Genomic DNA, 14408 nt, shown 5'->3' on the forward strand with positions numbered 1-14408 from the left:
TCGAGAACTATGCAGACATGACCGAGACACGTCTCCGGTCAATAACCAATAGCGGAACCTGGATGCTCATATTGGCTCCCACATATTATACGAACATCTTTATCGGTTAGACCGCATAACAACATACGTTGTTCCCTTTGTCATCGGTATGTTACTTGCCCGAGATTCGATCGTCGGTATCTCAATACCTAGTTCAATCTAGTAACCGGCAAGTCTCTTTACTCGTTCCGTAATACATCATCCCGCAACTAACTCATTAATTGCAATGCTTGCAAGGCTTAGAGTGATGTGCATTACCGAGTGGGCCCAGAGATACCTCTTCGACAATCGGAGTGACAAATCCTAATCTCGAAATACGCCAACCCAACAAGTACCTTCGGAGACACCTGTAGAGCACCTTTATAATCACCCAGTTACGTTGTGACGTTTGGTGGCACACAAAGTGTTCCTCCGGTAAACGGGAGTTGCATAATCTCATAGTCGTAGGAACATGTATAAGTCATGAAGAAAGCAATAGCAACAAACTAAACGATCAAGTGCTAAGATAACGGAATGGGTCAAGTCAATCACATCATTCTCCTAATGATGTGATCCCGTTAATCAAATGACAACTCATGTAAATGGTTAGGAAACATAACCATCTTTGATCAATGAGCTAGACAAGTAGAGGCATACTAGTGACACTCTGTTTGTCTATGTATTCACACATGTATTATGTTTCTGGTTAATACAATTCTAGCATGAATAATAAACATTTATCATGATATGAGGAAATAAATAATAACTTTATTATTGCCTCTAGAGCATATTTCCTTCAACGATGAGGCTTACAAAGCTGCACGAGCCACCACCTAATGACAAGACCGAACAAGGAAGGCATCACCCGCAAGGGGGAAGTGACGAGGACCATCGTCGATGCCCGCTTTGACCAAGGTCAAATCTAAAGCTTTCTCCCAGAGAACTCAAGACCAAGATGACAAGGGAGGCGAAGAGGCTTCGCCAGGACACCTCCAAGGAGAGAACGACGTCCTAGGATGCCGCCGAAGTCGTCATCAGCCGAGGTTGACCTAGGTTTTCACCAGAAGCTCACCAAACCCATGGTCACCATTGCAAATCCGGCCAAACTGCCACCGACAATGATCAAGCAGGCTTTGTCAACTCACAACTGGCAACACCATCACGACTCCTCATAGTGCCATGGGAGCCCCACTCCCTACATCCAAGTGTGGCGCCACCACACCGCCATCAACTATCCTTGCTGCTGCAGCAGAAGCAGCCCACGCCATCAACAACCGCACCGCCGCTAAAGACTGCACCAGCCAGGCCCCTTCCGATGACCATGGCTGCACCAGATCCAGTGCCAGGCCCTCAAGGCAACCCTCCCGCGCCAACGGACAGTCTCCACTCCATCCACAGCCAGCCACCGCACCACCGAGCTCTACCACGGCCGCCACAACCAGATTTGGGCGAGAGATGCCCTGATCCGCGGCCACCACATCTCCCCCAACACACAGCGAGGAGAGGAGCCAATTGCCGCTATCACACCCAGGGACCACCACCCCGACATCTCTACGATGGTGAGCAGTCCGTCGTCGCCCCAGTCGAGTGAGGCCACCTCCGGCGCATGTAGTAGAAATGAATCCACCCCACACAACCTTCGGCAGGCGGGAAGCCGCCGCCACCGTGACACAACAGCCAGTGGCAACAGCGGCGAGGGGCAGCCGGTGAGGAGGGGACTCTGGACAAGTTGGCGACCAAATGCACCAAAGGCCTATTCCCAACTTTTCTCAAGGATAAGTTGCTCTTTCTAAAGTAATTCAAGCGGTGCCATACTATCAACACAATTCCTCGCGAGTATTGGAATTACCAGCCATTTCACTACAAGAAATATGTCAACTTATGACCTTCTGTCAGTGACCCTGGAAGAATTGGTCATAAATCTATGACCATTTTAGACCAATTGGTCAAAAGCTGTTCGGGGGGCTCCAAACCCTAAACCATTGCGACCATTTTGGTCAGAAAGGTCGTAGTTTCCTTACACGAAATGGTCATAAAGCAAACAACACTAGTCCGATGCCTTATTTCTAGCTGATCATGACCAATATAGATGGTCATAACCTTGTAAATTATGGTGGGTTGCTATGACTAGGCGCCACCTCATCAGTTTTGCCTATGTGTCATGTCCATGTGGCAGTTTTTGCCCTAGGTTGTAAAGCAACCTATATTTCTGTCATTCCCAAAATTCCCAAAAAAATCTCATAAATTCTTTGGGTCATATCTTCATCAAATATGTAAAAGTCCTTCCTTGCCTCGTTCAAAACTAATTCAACAATATTCATTTTCCTATTCTGTTCACAACAACACTTTATGAAAGAAGTGCTATTTATATATTCTTGATTGCCCTAGGAATTTTTGGGCACTCTTTTCTATCCAAATCATTACCGCATGACAAAATTCAGCTCCATTTGCCTAGCAAATCTTCCTCGGCAAATTTCCAAAGTTTTTGTCCACCTAGAAGCATTGTGAAGGAAGTACCTTTTTTATATCTCGAAATGACATGAATGCCTCAACCGTTCAAGAATGGCTCAACCGTTCAAGAATGGCTCAAGGAAGAGTGGAAGATCATCTGCTTCTTAATGGGATGTCCAGCACATATGATAGATGGATATATCATGGAGAACCTTTAGATAGACAACCTCAACATTTTGAAGCTGATACAGAGGCTCCTCATATGATGGGTGGTGGTGATGCTGGCATTGATTTCATGGAAAAGGTTTTGCGAGATAATGCTGTTTTGGAGGAAGAGGATGGGCATGAAGATGATAGGATTCCTGACCTATTGAAGGATTTGTACGATGCTTAAGATCGTGCTGATGGACAGAAATCGTTGTTTGCTGAGGTGTTATAGGAGGCGAAGCGCGCAGCTCATGAAGGGGGTAAATTTTCAAGATTTACCTTCACCGTGAAGTTACTCCACATCAAGTCTTTCTACCGGATTAGCAATGCCGCATTCAGTGCAATACTCCGTCTTTTGAGCTTGAAATTCCCTAATAGTTGTGTTCCCAGATCTTATGATGAAGCATTGAGCATAATCCGCAGGTTGGGGTTAGGTTATGTTTCAATACATGTGTGCCCAAATAACTGTGTCTTGTTTCGGAAGGATTTAGCAAAGCATGACAATTGTCCAAAATGCAATGCATCTAGGTGGAAAGATGCTGATGGGAAGAAGTCAATACCGGAGAAGGTACTGAGGCACTTTCCCTTGATACCAAGGCTGCAGTGGATGTTCATCTCGAAGAAATCATCACGTGAGGTATAGTGGCACAAGCTGAAGCGGCAACCTGTGGACAATGAGCTGAGCCATCCAGCGGATGGAGAGGCATGGAAAGAGTTTGACCGTATACATTTTGATTTTGCTGCAGATCCAAGGAACATAAAACTTGGCATTGCCACATATGGGTTTAATCCGTTTGGGAACATGAGCATGTCTTATAGCATGTGGCCAGTTTTTGTGGTGCCGTACAACCTGCCACCATGGGCATGCATGGATCAGTCCAACTTCATGATGTCATTGCTTATCCCGGGTCCAGATTCTCCAGGAAAGGATTTTGATGTCTTTATGGAGCCCCTCGTAGAAGAACTGCTCCAGCTTTGGACTGGTGTACCTACATACGATGCCTTGAGTCCGGAAGAAAAGTTCAATCTACGTGCTGCGATCATATGGTCCATCCATGATTTCCCGGCTCTGCGCACTCTGTCTGGGAGGATCACAGCGGGTTATCAGGCTTGTGTCCATTGTGACAAAGACCCTTGCTCAAAGAGAATAAGGAGCAAGATATGCTATATTGGGCACCGCCGCTTTCTTCCCCGAAACCATCGCTGGCGAAGAAGCAAAGATTTTAATGGTGAGAATGAAACCCGTGACAAGCCAGCTGAATTCACTAAAGAAGAGCTGGAGTAGCAACTTGAAAAGGTGAAAGATGTGAGACCAGGAAAGCTGGCGAAGAAAAGAAAACGTGAGGAAGGTCAATGTTGGGACCGGAGGTCTTGTTTGTGGGACCTGCCATACTGGGCTGATCTGAAATTAAGGCATAATCTCGATGTAATGCACATTGAGAAAAACATATGCGAGAATCTGCTAGGGACGTTTCTGAACATTGAAGGGAAGACAAAGGACACGGTTAGTTCTAGGCTTGATTTGGAGGACATGGGCATAAGAGAACATTTGCATCTACAGCACAATGAAGATGAAGATTCATTTGAAATTCCACGAGCATGGTATACAATGAATAAAGAACAAAAGCTTGCATTCTATGAATTCCTAAGAGCGGTGAAATTTCCAGATGGTTATGCTGCTAACCTAGCAAAGTGTGTTACTTCTGATGGATTCAAGCTTTCAATACTGAAAACCCATGATTGTCACATCCTCCTCCAAAGGATTTTACCGGCGGGCCTCCGAGGAATCATGCACAAGGATATATATGAAGCGGTTGCTGAGCTGGGAAATTTCTTTAGAGAACTGTGCTGCAAAACCCTCAAGTTAACTGTCTTGGAAAGACTTGAAAAAGAAATCCCAATTATTCTTTGCAAGCTCGAGAAGATTTTCCCTCCAGCTTTCTTCACCGTGATGGTCCATTTGGCGGTGCACTTACCCAAAGAGGCAATGCTTAGAGGCCCTGTGCAATACGGTTGGATGTACCCAATCGAAAGAAGGCTGCTTACTTGTAAGCGTTATGTGCGAAACACGGCAAGACCTGAAGGTTCTATTGCTGAAGCATATGTCGTTGACGAGTGCTTGACTTTTTGCTCTAGATACTTTGGTGATGTGGAAACAAGATGGAACCGGCCGGGCAGAAATAGAGAGCGGTCTGATTCGCAAAGTGGTGATGTCTCTGTTTTCAACCATGGTGTGAACTTTCTTGGAGCCTCACAATACTTGGAGGCTGGTGATGAGTATGACAAGATGGTTTTGTTTGTGCTCAGCAATTGCGCCGAGGTTCTACCATATATCGAGTACGTTATATCTTGTGCACTCATTATATATATATATATATATTTTGCTTGGGTTGGCACCAGCCTAATGTTTTAATTCACATGTTTTGTTGGCATTGTAGGAAATGCAAGGAAGAGTTAAATCAGGAAGAAAGCAATATCAATGTTGATAAAAGGGTTGCCAAGGTGTTTGCTAAGTGGTTTAAGAATCATGTGAGATCTTTAGCCACATGTTTTATGTTTTCTGTGTTATTCACCCATTGTTAAATACCATTGTTTGCTAAATGTTTTATTTGTGCAGATTGGAAAGTTGCATGAGGAGAAGAAGGTCAGTGATAATCTATTTGCTTTGGCATGCTTACCGGATAAGCGAGTGAGAGTGTATTCAGCATGCATTGCTGACGGTGTCCGGTACCACACCGTTGACCGCGAGGAAAAAAGGAAGACACAGAATAGTGGAATCGTCACTGAGGGGTCACATGATGGTGAGATCATTGACTTCTATGGTCAGTTGAGAAGCATCGTAGAGTTGCAGTACAACTCTAGTGGAGGCATCCATCGCTCGGTTGTCTTATTTCGCTATGACTGGTTTGAGCTTGGTAGCAAGAAGAGGAGAGACTCTTTTGTCAAATATGATGGCCACTTCAAAAGCATCAACACTGCAAGGTGCTGGTATAAGAGTGATCCCTTTATTCTAACAACACAAGCAACAATGGTGTTTTATCTGCTAGACACTCTTTTGCACGGAAAATGGCGAGTTGTGCAAAACTTTCAGCACAGACACTTGTGGAGTGTGACTGAAACTGAAGTGGAAAAGGGCCCCGGTGATGGTGGACTAACATACCAAGATGATGACTCTACGGAAGTTCTGTTGCAAGATGATGATGACTCTATGGAAGTTCCGGTGCAAAGCAGAGTGCGAAGGGACCGGGAACGTGTGATCATTGGTGCTGCAACAGTTGAAGGCATCAAGAAAATAAGAAAGGTGGTAGAGGATGGACATGAAAGCGAGGATGAGGAAAACCGGACTGATCATACTATGCTGCAATATTGTAGTGATGATGAGGAAAACAGGAGTGGGCATAGAGTTCCTTGTTTTCGTATCGACGACGATGAGTAGCGAATGGACATGAAGGTAAATTTGGTCTCCTTGGTGATCCTTTTAACTCTCTGTAGTTTTCCTTCTTGTGCATATGCATGGTGATCCTGATGTACTACAATTATCTCCAGGTAGCAAAATGCTTGAAGATCCTAATGGCTGTAGTGGTGTGATCCTGATGGCTGTAGTGGTGTGGTCTTATAGCATGGAGCTGATGGCAAAATGAAGTTGTGCTCAGAATGTTGTCAAAATGTTGTCCTGTAATGCAAAAGATTGCAAAATGATCATCTAGATATTGGTGATCCTGATGGCTGTAGTAGTTTTTTTGAACTGAAGTGGATGATGTCTGGTTTTGCTTCAACTGAATTTTAACTGAATTTTGGGCTATTTTAACTGAATTTTGCTTCAACTGAACCCATTTCATTGTGAGCAAAAAGATATCCGCCAGCCGGGACTCGAACCCACGACCATACGCTTTTTTCACTATGTTTCTACCACTGGGCTAGGAAGAGGCTGTTGGTTTTGTACTCTATGCCAACCCTTTTGACTATATCAAACTAGTCAAGTATCAAGCACACACCTCACTAACAAGTGGGCCACTCGACCCACTCACTGACAAGTGGGCCATTTTGCTATTGTACCAAAGCTACCAAAAATATGCGCGTGGCCAAAAAATATGCGCGCGCGGGGGCTCGAACCCACGACCGTGCGCTTAGTTCACTTGGTTTCTACCACTGGGCTAGGAAGAGGTTGTTGGTTTTGTACTCTATGCCCACCCTTTTCAATGTATCAAACAACTCGCTGACATTTGGGCCCGCTCCTCCTCCTATCCACTCTTTTCCCCACTCCCCCTCTCCACTCCTCCTACCACTCGACCCGCTCCTCCTCTCCGCCGCCACCGGCTTCTTCCTCTCCCACCGCCGCCGCCAGCTTCTTTCTCTCCGTCGCCGACTCTCCGTCACCGTGGGTATGAATCCGCTTCCTCTTCCTCTTCCTATCTACTTTTATGATAGATTAGGGTTCTTGCCGCCGGATTAGGGTTTGATTAGGATGTTTTTTAGGGTGACGGTGACGCCTCCCCGGCGCCTCTGCTGGTCCGACGCCTCCCGCGCAGCTTGCCCTACGCCGCCGGCGACCACTTCTTCTCGGACTCCGCCGCGGTAAGGCATTCGCTTCATATCCTCTCTCCTTTCTCTTCTGCTCTAGGGTTTGAGAATCTAGGATTTGTTATGCATACTAGGCATCTATTGGTGGATTTAGGCATATTGTTCTTGGTGGATTTAGTATGCTCTGTTGGTGGATCTAGTGTGGTTGAATTGCTGTTTGATTACTATGTTGTTGTGGTAGGTAGTGTGGTTGGTGGATCTATGCTCTGTTGGTAGTCACCTGACAGCAATTAACTGTTGCTGTGGTAGGTAGTGTGGTAGACATGCTGTTCTGTTGCTGTTGAATTCTGTGGTTAATTAACTGAATTAACCGAATTCTGTTGCTGTTGAATTCTATGGTGAACATGCTGTTACTGTTGCCAGAACATGCTGTTGAATTCTGTTGCTGTTGAATTCTGTGGTTGAACATGCTGTTGTGGTTATTCTTGTTGACAAGTCTTGTGCTGCAGTGGGATTCATGCATATGCAGGTGTAGTGACCTGCATGAATATGGGCAGAGTAGTAGCAGCAGTAGATGCCAACATTTGATATGCATGCATGCATTCTTGCTTGTTTATATTCTTTTAAACTGAACATGCTCAAGTATGGAAGGTTTACAATGCTGCTTGTTTCCTATTTCTGTCCAGTCATGTTGTTTAATTTACTATTGCTTGTTTAGAGTAGAAGTGAGATGGCTGGCTTGGAAGGTTTTGAGTTCTTCGAGATCATAATTGAGAAATCTTGCAGTAGGCAGGTATATTTATCATCACTCATTTCTTTATCATCACTCTGCTGTCTAGTGCTTGATTGCCACAATTAACCACTGCTTGACCCTCGCTGCAGAGGCTGCCTGACAAGTTTGCGAAGATGCTCGCGGGCCGTGAGCCCCACAAAGTGAAGCTGCGGGAGGCCGACAGCGGGCTTCATAAGCTGTGGAAAGTGTTGGTGGTGTTTGATGGTGAAGGCCACATGTACCTAGGGCCCGGCTGGGAGCATTCCGCCCGCGCCCATGAGCTACAGCTCGGGTACTTCCTTGTCTTCCGCTACGACGGCGACACCATGTTCACCGTGAAGATGTTCGACAACACCATGTGCCGCATGTACTACCAGCACGACGACGATGCCAGTAAGCTCTCTGCCTCTCTTCTTCCTGTCCTTTTGGCTTCCTCTACCTGCACGATGACAACACCATGTTCACACTTTGTTGCATTTGGCCAGGCAATGGGAGCAGCAGCGGGGATGACGAGGAGCAGAGCGGGGATGACGACGGGGAGCAGAGCGGGGATGACGAGGAGCAGAGCGGGGATGACGAGGAGCAGCCTATTCTGGCTGACGACGAACATGCTAGGGTGGTGGCTGACGACGACCCTGCTATGTTGGTGGCGGATGACGACCTTGCTATGGTGGTGGCGGATGAAGACCTCGCGATGGTGGTTGCGGACGACGACCTCGCGATGGTGGTGGCGGATGACAACCTCGCGATGGTGGTGGCGGACGACGACCTCGTGATGGTGGCGGCGCCTGCAATCCCACAGCTTGGCGACAGGACCATGCCAATTGTGGTAGAGGAGTACATCCGCGTTGGGATTCGCCACTCTGAGCGCATCAGGTTGATGAAGGAGAAGAAGGAGGAGTGAAGGTGTTAAGAAGGTGTTCAGCATAATGCTTACAGCAGGCGGTTTGTTCTTGGCATAGAAGGGACTCAGACCGGTTTGACTACAGATCAGTTCCGACTCATTCAGAATCTTCTTTACGCCTTCAGTGACTTCTTCCTCAGATAATTGGATGTTGCAATGGCGTTGAGGGTCGTCAACCTCACCGGTATATTCACACATTAAACCGGGACACCGGCTTAGCGGCAAGATACTCCAGGATATCCAACAGTGCACAAAGTCCATGCATGTTAAACCGTTTGCCATAAAGGCCCGGAGTTTGGCGAGTTGAGGAGCGTATTTCGCCCTTTCTGAAGAGCTCAGGCGTTGTGGCATTGGGTGAGTATTGGATAGTCTGTGATCATGAAAGCCGGGGAGGGGATTTTCATCTTCAGGCGAAGTGTCTCTGCAGTAAAACCAAGTTTGATTCCATTCCTTTGGGTGGCTATGATGTTTGGCATGAGGAAATTCAACTTCTTTCCACTTTTGAATCGAGACACCACCAAGTTCTGTGTTCGGGCCATTTACAAACTCTGTGCGCCGGTTTAAGTGAAAGAAATCCCGGAAGAGTTCTGCAGTTGGTTCTTCTTGTAAATATACTTCACAGAAGACCTGGAAGTTGCATAAATTGGAAACCGAGTTGGGACCAATATCTTGCGGATGAAGTTGGAAGCTGGCAAGCACATCTCGATAAAACTTTGACCCTGGCAGTTTGAAGCCACGGCCTATATGGTCAACAAAGACCACCACCTCGCCTTGCCTTGGGGTTGGAGGATTTTCTGTTCCTGGAACTCGCCATTTGATTTCAGTTTTCTTAGGCAGGGAGCCGATGGTAACCATCTCATTCAACTGAGTCTCAGTAACCCAGGAACGAGCCCAGTTGCAGGCAATGAATTGTTTGGCCATTGCGAAACAAACAAGCTGAAAATGAAAGGCCGTTTTATAAATTACGCATGATTATATGCAAGATACAAGGGAGTAAGAAACATATTGATATGTGAAATGGTGTAAACCGGAGACTAATGCAATAAGGGAAAAAGGTAATACTAGCGCAGGATTACTCAGACATTGTTAAACTGGAGCATAATTATGAAGGTAAAATGCTCCTCCGGTTTATCAGAGGGCTAATGGCATAGACTACTTATACAAGGTTAAACCGCCTATGTTGGCGTAAGGAGGAACAGATCTCATAGTGACATATGAAATTTTCGGATCTAAGATAAGATAGAAAAGTAAAAATAATTGGATCTAGAAGGGGTGCAGAATCGAAGCAACTTATGAAGGACTAGATCAGTTCTTTGCGCATAAGGGTTTGTGGTGACAATGGAAGGTTAGCTACGGCAAGGAGTCCATCAGATACGAAGTATTCACCTAAAGGCCATGAAAGAGCAACACTGAAAGCTCTGATGAACCTCAAGAATAGCGAAGAACAAGGAAACCCTAATGGATCTAAGAAAAAAAGGGGAAAAGACTTACTGCGATGGCGGAAGCAGCGGAAGGGCGCTGTGGAACTCTGGTGCGAACAGGTTGATGCAGCGGCCAACGGCGAAGCAGAGGCGGAGTTCAAAGATGATGGCGGCGCTCGGGTGCGGGGTCGTCGAGAGGAAGAAGAAGAGATGAATGGGTAGAGGAAAGAAAAGGAAAGGGGTCCGCTGTCCCTATTTATAAGGCGAAGAGATGAAATGGCAAGTGCGGGAATCGAGGAGCCCAAAAATGGATAAGTTAATAAGGGTGTCGCCTCGATGGCTGAAGACATATTAAATGAAGGTAATCTTCGACATCAACGGATGGATGACATCAGGACGGTTTATCATAATCTTGAAGTGTGACGTCACGGTGGTTTACAGGATCGAGGTGAAGATATGAGGGAAGAATTTTTCTAACTATAGAAGATTGACATGAACGAGTTCAAACCAATCTGGGGCCTAATGTTGGGGATATTACTACTGGAGGTAAACCGGCCTTGTCAAAACCGGTGGATCTCGGGTAGGGGGTCCCGAACTGTGCGTCTAGGCTGGATGGTAACAGGAGGCAAGGGACACGAACTTTTACCCAGGTTCGGGCCCTCTCGATGGAGGTAAAACCCTACGTCCTACTTGATTAATATTGATGATATGGGTAGTACAAGAGTAGATCTACCACGAGATCGAGGAGGCTAAACCCTAGAAGCTAGCCTATGGTATGATTGTTGATGTGTATGTTGTCCTACGGACTAGAGCCCTCCGGTTTATATAGACACCGGATAGGGTTAGGGTTACATAAAGTCGGTTACAAGGGTAGGAGATCTAAATATCCGTATCGCCAAGCTTGCCTTCCACGCCAAGGAAAGTCCATTCTGGACACGAGCCGGAGTCTTCAATCTTGTATCTTCATAATCCTGGAGTCCGGCTGAAGGTATAGTCCGGCCATCCGGACACCCCCTAATCCAGGACTCCCTCAGTAGCCCCCGAACCAGGCTTCAATGACGATGAGTTCGGCGAGCAGATTGTCTTTGGCATTGCAAGGCGGGTTCTCCTCCAAATTCCATGTACCTGTTGAATAATGTCCGGTTTCTTGTAGATGTTGCGCTCCTTGGCTTCTGCGCCCAATAATGGTCGCTCCCCACGTGTCAAATGAATATAAAAGGTCTGAGCGTTTTTACATTCACACCCCTAGCCGCGCAAACAAGCTGACCTATTTAAGGAGACGAGGATTTAGATCCAAACCACACCTTCCCCCTCCGCGAGTGTTCATCAGAGCGCATTCGACAAAGATCCATTCCACCATGGCCAGCCGTCGCGACTCCTCCTCCCGCCCTTCCAGCCCTAAGCCTGGATATTGGGAAAGATGCTCCGTCCCGCATAGCGAGTTAGTGACACTGCAGACCAAGGGATTTCTCCCCCCGGCCTATATGATCCCGGTTCGAGACAGTCTTACCGTCTACAACGGCGGAGAGCAAGCGGAGAGCGCCCCTAATCCCTCCAAAGGAGAGCGGGTGTGCCTCATCCCTTATTTAATAAGGGGCTCGGATTTCCAATCCATCCATTTCTCCGGGGGCTGCTGGAGTTCTACGGCCTCTAGCTACATCATCTCACGCCTGCCTCAGTATTGCATATCGCGGGCTTTGTAGCCCTCTGCGAGCTGTTCTTGGGTGTTGAATCTCATTTCGGAATGTGGAGGGAGCTATTTTGCCTCGTGCCCCGTTCCAAGAAGGGGTCTATGTATCAAGTAGGTGGAGCCAAAGTATGGCGCATCGCTGGGACCGGCTATCTGTCCGAAACCCCAAAGAAAGCGTCCGAAGACTGGCCCTCGGAATGGTTTTACATAGAAGACGTCCCGCTACCGGATCCTGTCCGGATCGGCCTCCCTGAATTCAACAGTGCTCCCTTAAAGAAGCGCCTAAGCTGGCGCCCACGGAGCCCTCAGAGGGAAAGTGACAGGGGCGTTGTTTACCTGATGGGCCGGATAAGATTGTTAGCTCATTCCGGACTAACCATGATCGGGGTCATGGCTGCATGCATCATGCGAGGGGTGCAGCCGCTACAGTATAGAGGCCACCCCATGTGGGATTTCAACGGGGAGGACGACACCACCCGCTATGGCCGTAAGGGGCTGGATTCGGCTGCGGCTCTAATAAAGACCTTGTCCGCTTTGTACAAGGGAGAAGAGGAGGATTCTCTCTACGTTGACCCAAAGGGTGGATTTTCCATGTACAATCCTCCAAGCTGGGTGAGTGATCACATCTTCCCCATCCGTTTTATATCCCCACTTTTAAATATTTAATCTTAGTGATTTCGACGCAGGAACTGCGCCAGGCTGTTAAAGAAATAAACAGCTCTCCTCCACAACCCGAGGACCCAGGACGGTCCCTCGACCCGGACTCGCAAGAGGATTCGGAGTTTTCGGTGGATCTGATTGATGGAGTGTTCTATCAATTGAGCAAGGACAACGCCCTGGTGGCCATTACGGCCGATTATCCAGGGCTAATCCCGGCCTCCCATAAACAGGGGGGCCGAACCTGCGGCGACAAGCCAACGAGGGGCCGCAGGGCCCCGTGGGCAGAAAAGAGGTGCAGTCCGGACCGGGGCGTCAGCGCAAAGGTATGGCGCACCCCCTTATCCCAGGTGTCGTACTTTCAGGGCATATTAACACTTGTGCTCTCTTCAGGACAAAAAGACCTCGCCGAGCTATATTCGGAGAGACCGCCAATCGCGCCTCCACCAGCCAGGCTCCAAAGCCTGGCCCGGAAGCGGGGCCGAACACAAGGCGCGCACCGGACGCTCCTCCGATGGAGGATGTGGACAGATTGTCTGCCACCAACTCTGAGGTGGAGAGTGCCATTTACCACAGGCGTCGCCGGACAATTCTTCGCGACACTTGTTTCTCCCAAGAGGCGTTAGATGCCTTTAAGTCGGGATATGCGTACCTCCCAGCCGCTCAAAATGGTCTCACCAGAGCCATAGAGCAATATGTAAAAGACATACGGGTAAGAAAATTTTGGTAATTGTATATATAGCAGTAGCCACCGAGACTTGAAACAGTTAAAATAACTGATTTAAGGATCATTTGTTATGCAGGTTCTTACAGAAAAGAATTCCCTACTGTCTAAGGAGCTGGAAGAGTGCAAAGCCCAACTTGAGGCCGCTCTAGCCGCGGCAAGGGAGCCTAAGGAGACCCCCTCTGGTAATATACACTTCAAAAGATAAGTATTTTGCAAAGCACGGCTTTGGTGCGAATCTGACAAATGAAATTGCAGATGGCGCCAGATTGAATCCGTAAAGGCAACACCTCCTACGCCAGCTAAAGGCTGGTGAGAGGGTGATGTTAAAGGTGATGGGGGAGAAGAACGATCTCCGAGATGCCAACACCAAGCTGGGCGTCGAGATGAAGGATGTTCGTGCCCAGCTGTCAGACTCCGTGAAGGAGAATCAGCGGCTTCGGCGCGGCATATTTAGTAAGTGCTTGAACGAACCTTTTGAAAGAAAGTTTGGCGGGGAAGTCGACTAACAGAGCAATGTCTGTAGGTGTGCTGATAGGTCGTCCTGCAGAGGAGATGCCCGGTTCTACGGGTGACCTTCTTCGCGAGCTCTCGCAACTGCTCGATCGAGTTTGGCAGGCGATGCGAGGCGTCGCCCAGGCCCTGTGGCCATCCGTTTCCATGCCCGAAGGTCTTGGAGAGCTTGCGGAGAAGTTAAAGGGAGCACGGCGGCGCTTCTGATTGTGGAAGATATCAGCCTGCTGTCATGGCGCTAGGGAGGCCTGGGCCATGGTGAAGACGCGATACGCAAAGGCTGACCCCAACCATATGGCTGAGGTCAGTCCTGTAGGGCCCGATGGGAAGGAGATCACTGTAAGCTTAGTATATGGCCAAGTAGAGTTGGCCGCGAAGTATTCCCAGCAGGACTGTAAATTAGACAGCCTGCTAGATGGTATTGAAGAGGAATACAATCAGTCAAAATGACTATGTAATGTAATTGACATTTATGATGCCTTCTAGCCTGATTGTAGATCGTTTGTCATGGCCGACCTTTTCGCTTCAGC

At 47.8% G+C, this 14408-nt stretch overlaps 2 protein-coding genes across 2 annotated transcripts; both read left to right on the forward strand.

The window, feature by feature from the left end:
* Positions 1–4105: 4105 nt before the first annotated feature.
* LOC147967443 (uncharacterized) lies at positions 4106–6112 on the forward strand. The gene is made up of 3 exons (XM_087522470.1): positions 4106–5013; positions 5115–5205; positions 5294–6112. Exons 1-3 carry the CDS (start codon positions 4106–4108, stop codon positions 6110–6112), a joined length of 1818 nt encoding a protein of 605 aa, XP_087378596.1.
* Positions 6113–7906: 1794 nt separating this feature from the next.
* LOC147967444 (uncharacterized) lies at positions 7907–8890 on the forward strand. The gene is made up of 3 exons (XM_087522471.1): positions 7907–7990; positions 8080–8362; positions 8455–8890. Exons 1-3 carry the CDS (start codon positions 7928–7930, stop codon positions 8871–8873), a joined length of 765 nt encoding a protein of 254 aa, XP_087378597.1. The 5' UTR covers positions 7907–7927; the 3' UTR covers positions 8874–8890.
* Positions 8891–14408: the final 5518 nt, after the last annotated feature.

The sequence above is a fragment of the Triticum urartu genome, chromosome 5A, assembly GCF_056163025.1.
Source record: "Triticum urartu cultivar PI428250 chromosome 5A, HENAU_Tu73, whole genome shotgun sequence".
In the NCBI taxonomy this organism is placed as follows: Eukaryota; Viridiplantae; Streptophyta; class Magnoliopsida; order Poales; family Poaceae; genus Triticum; species Triticum urartu.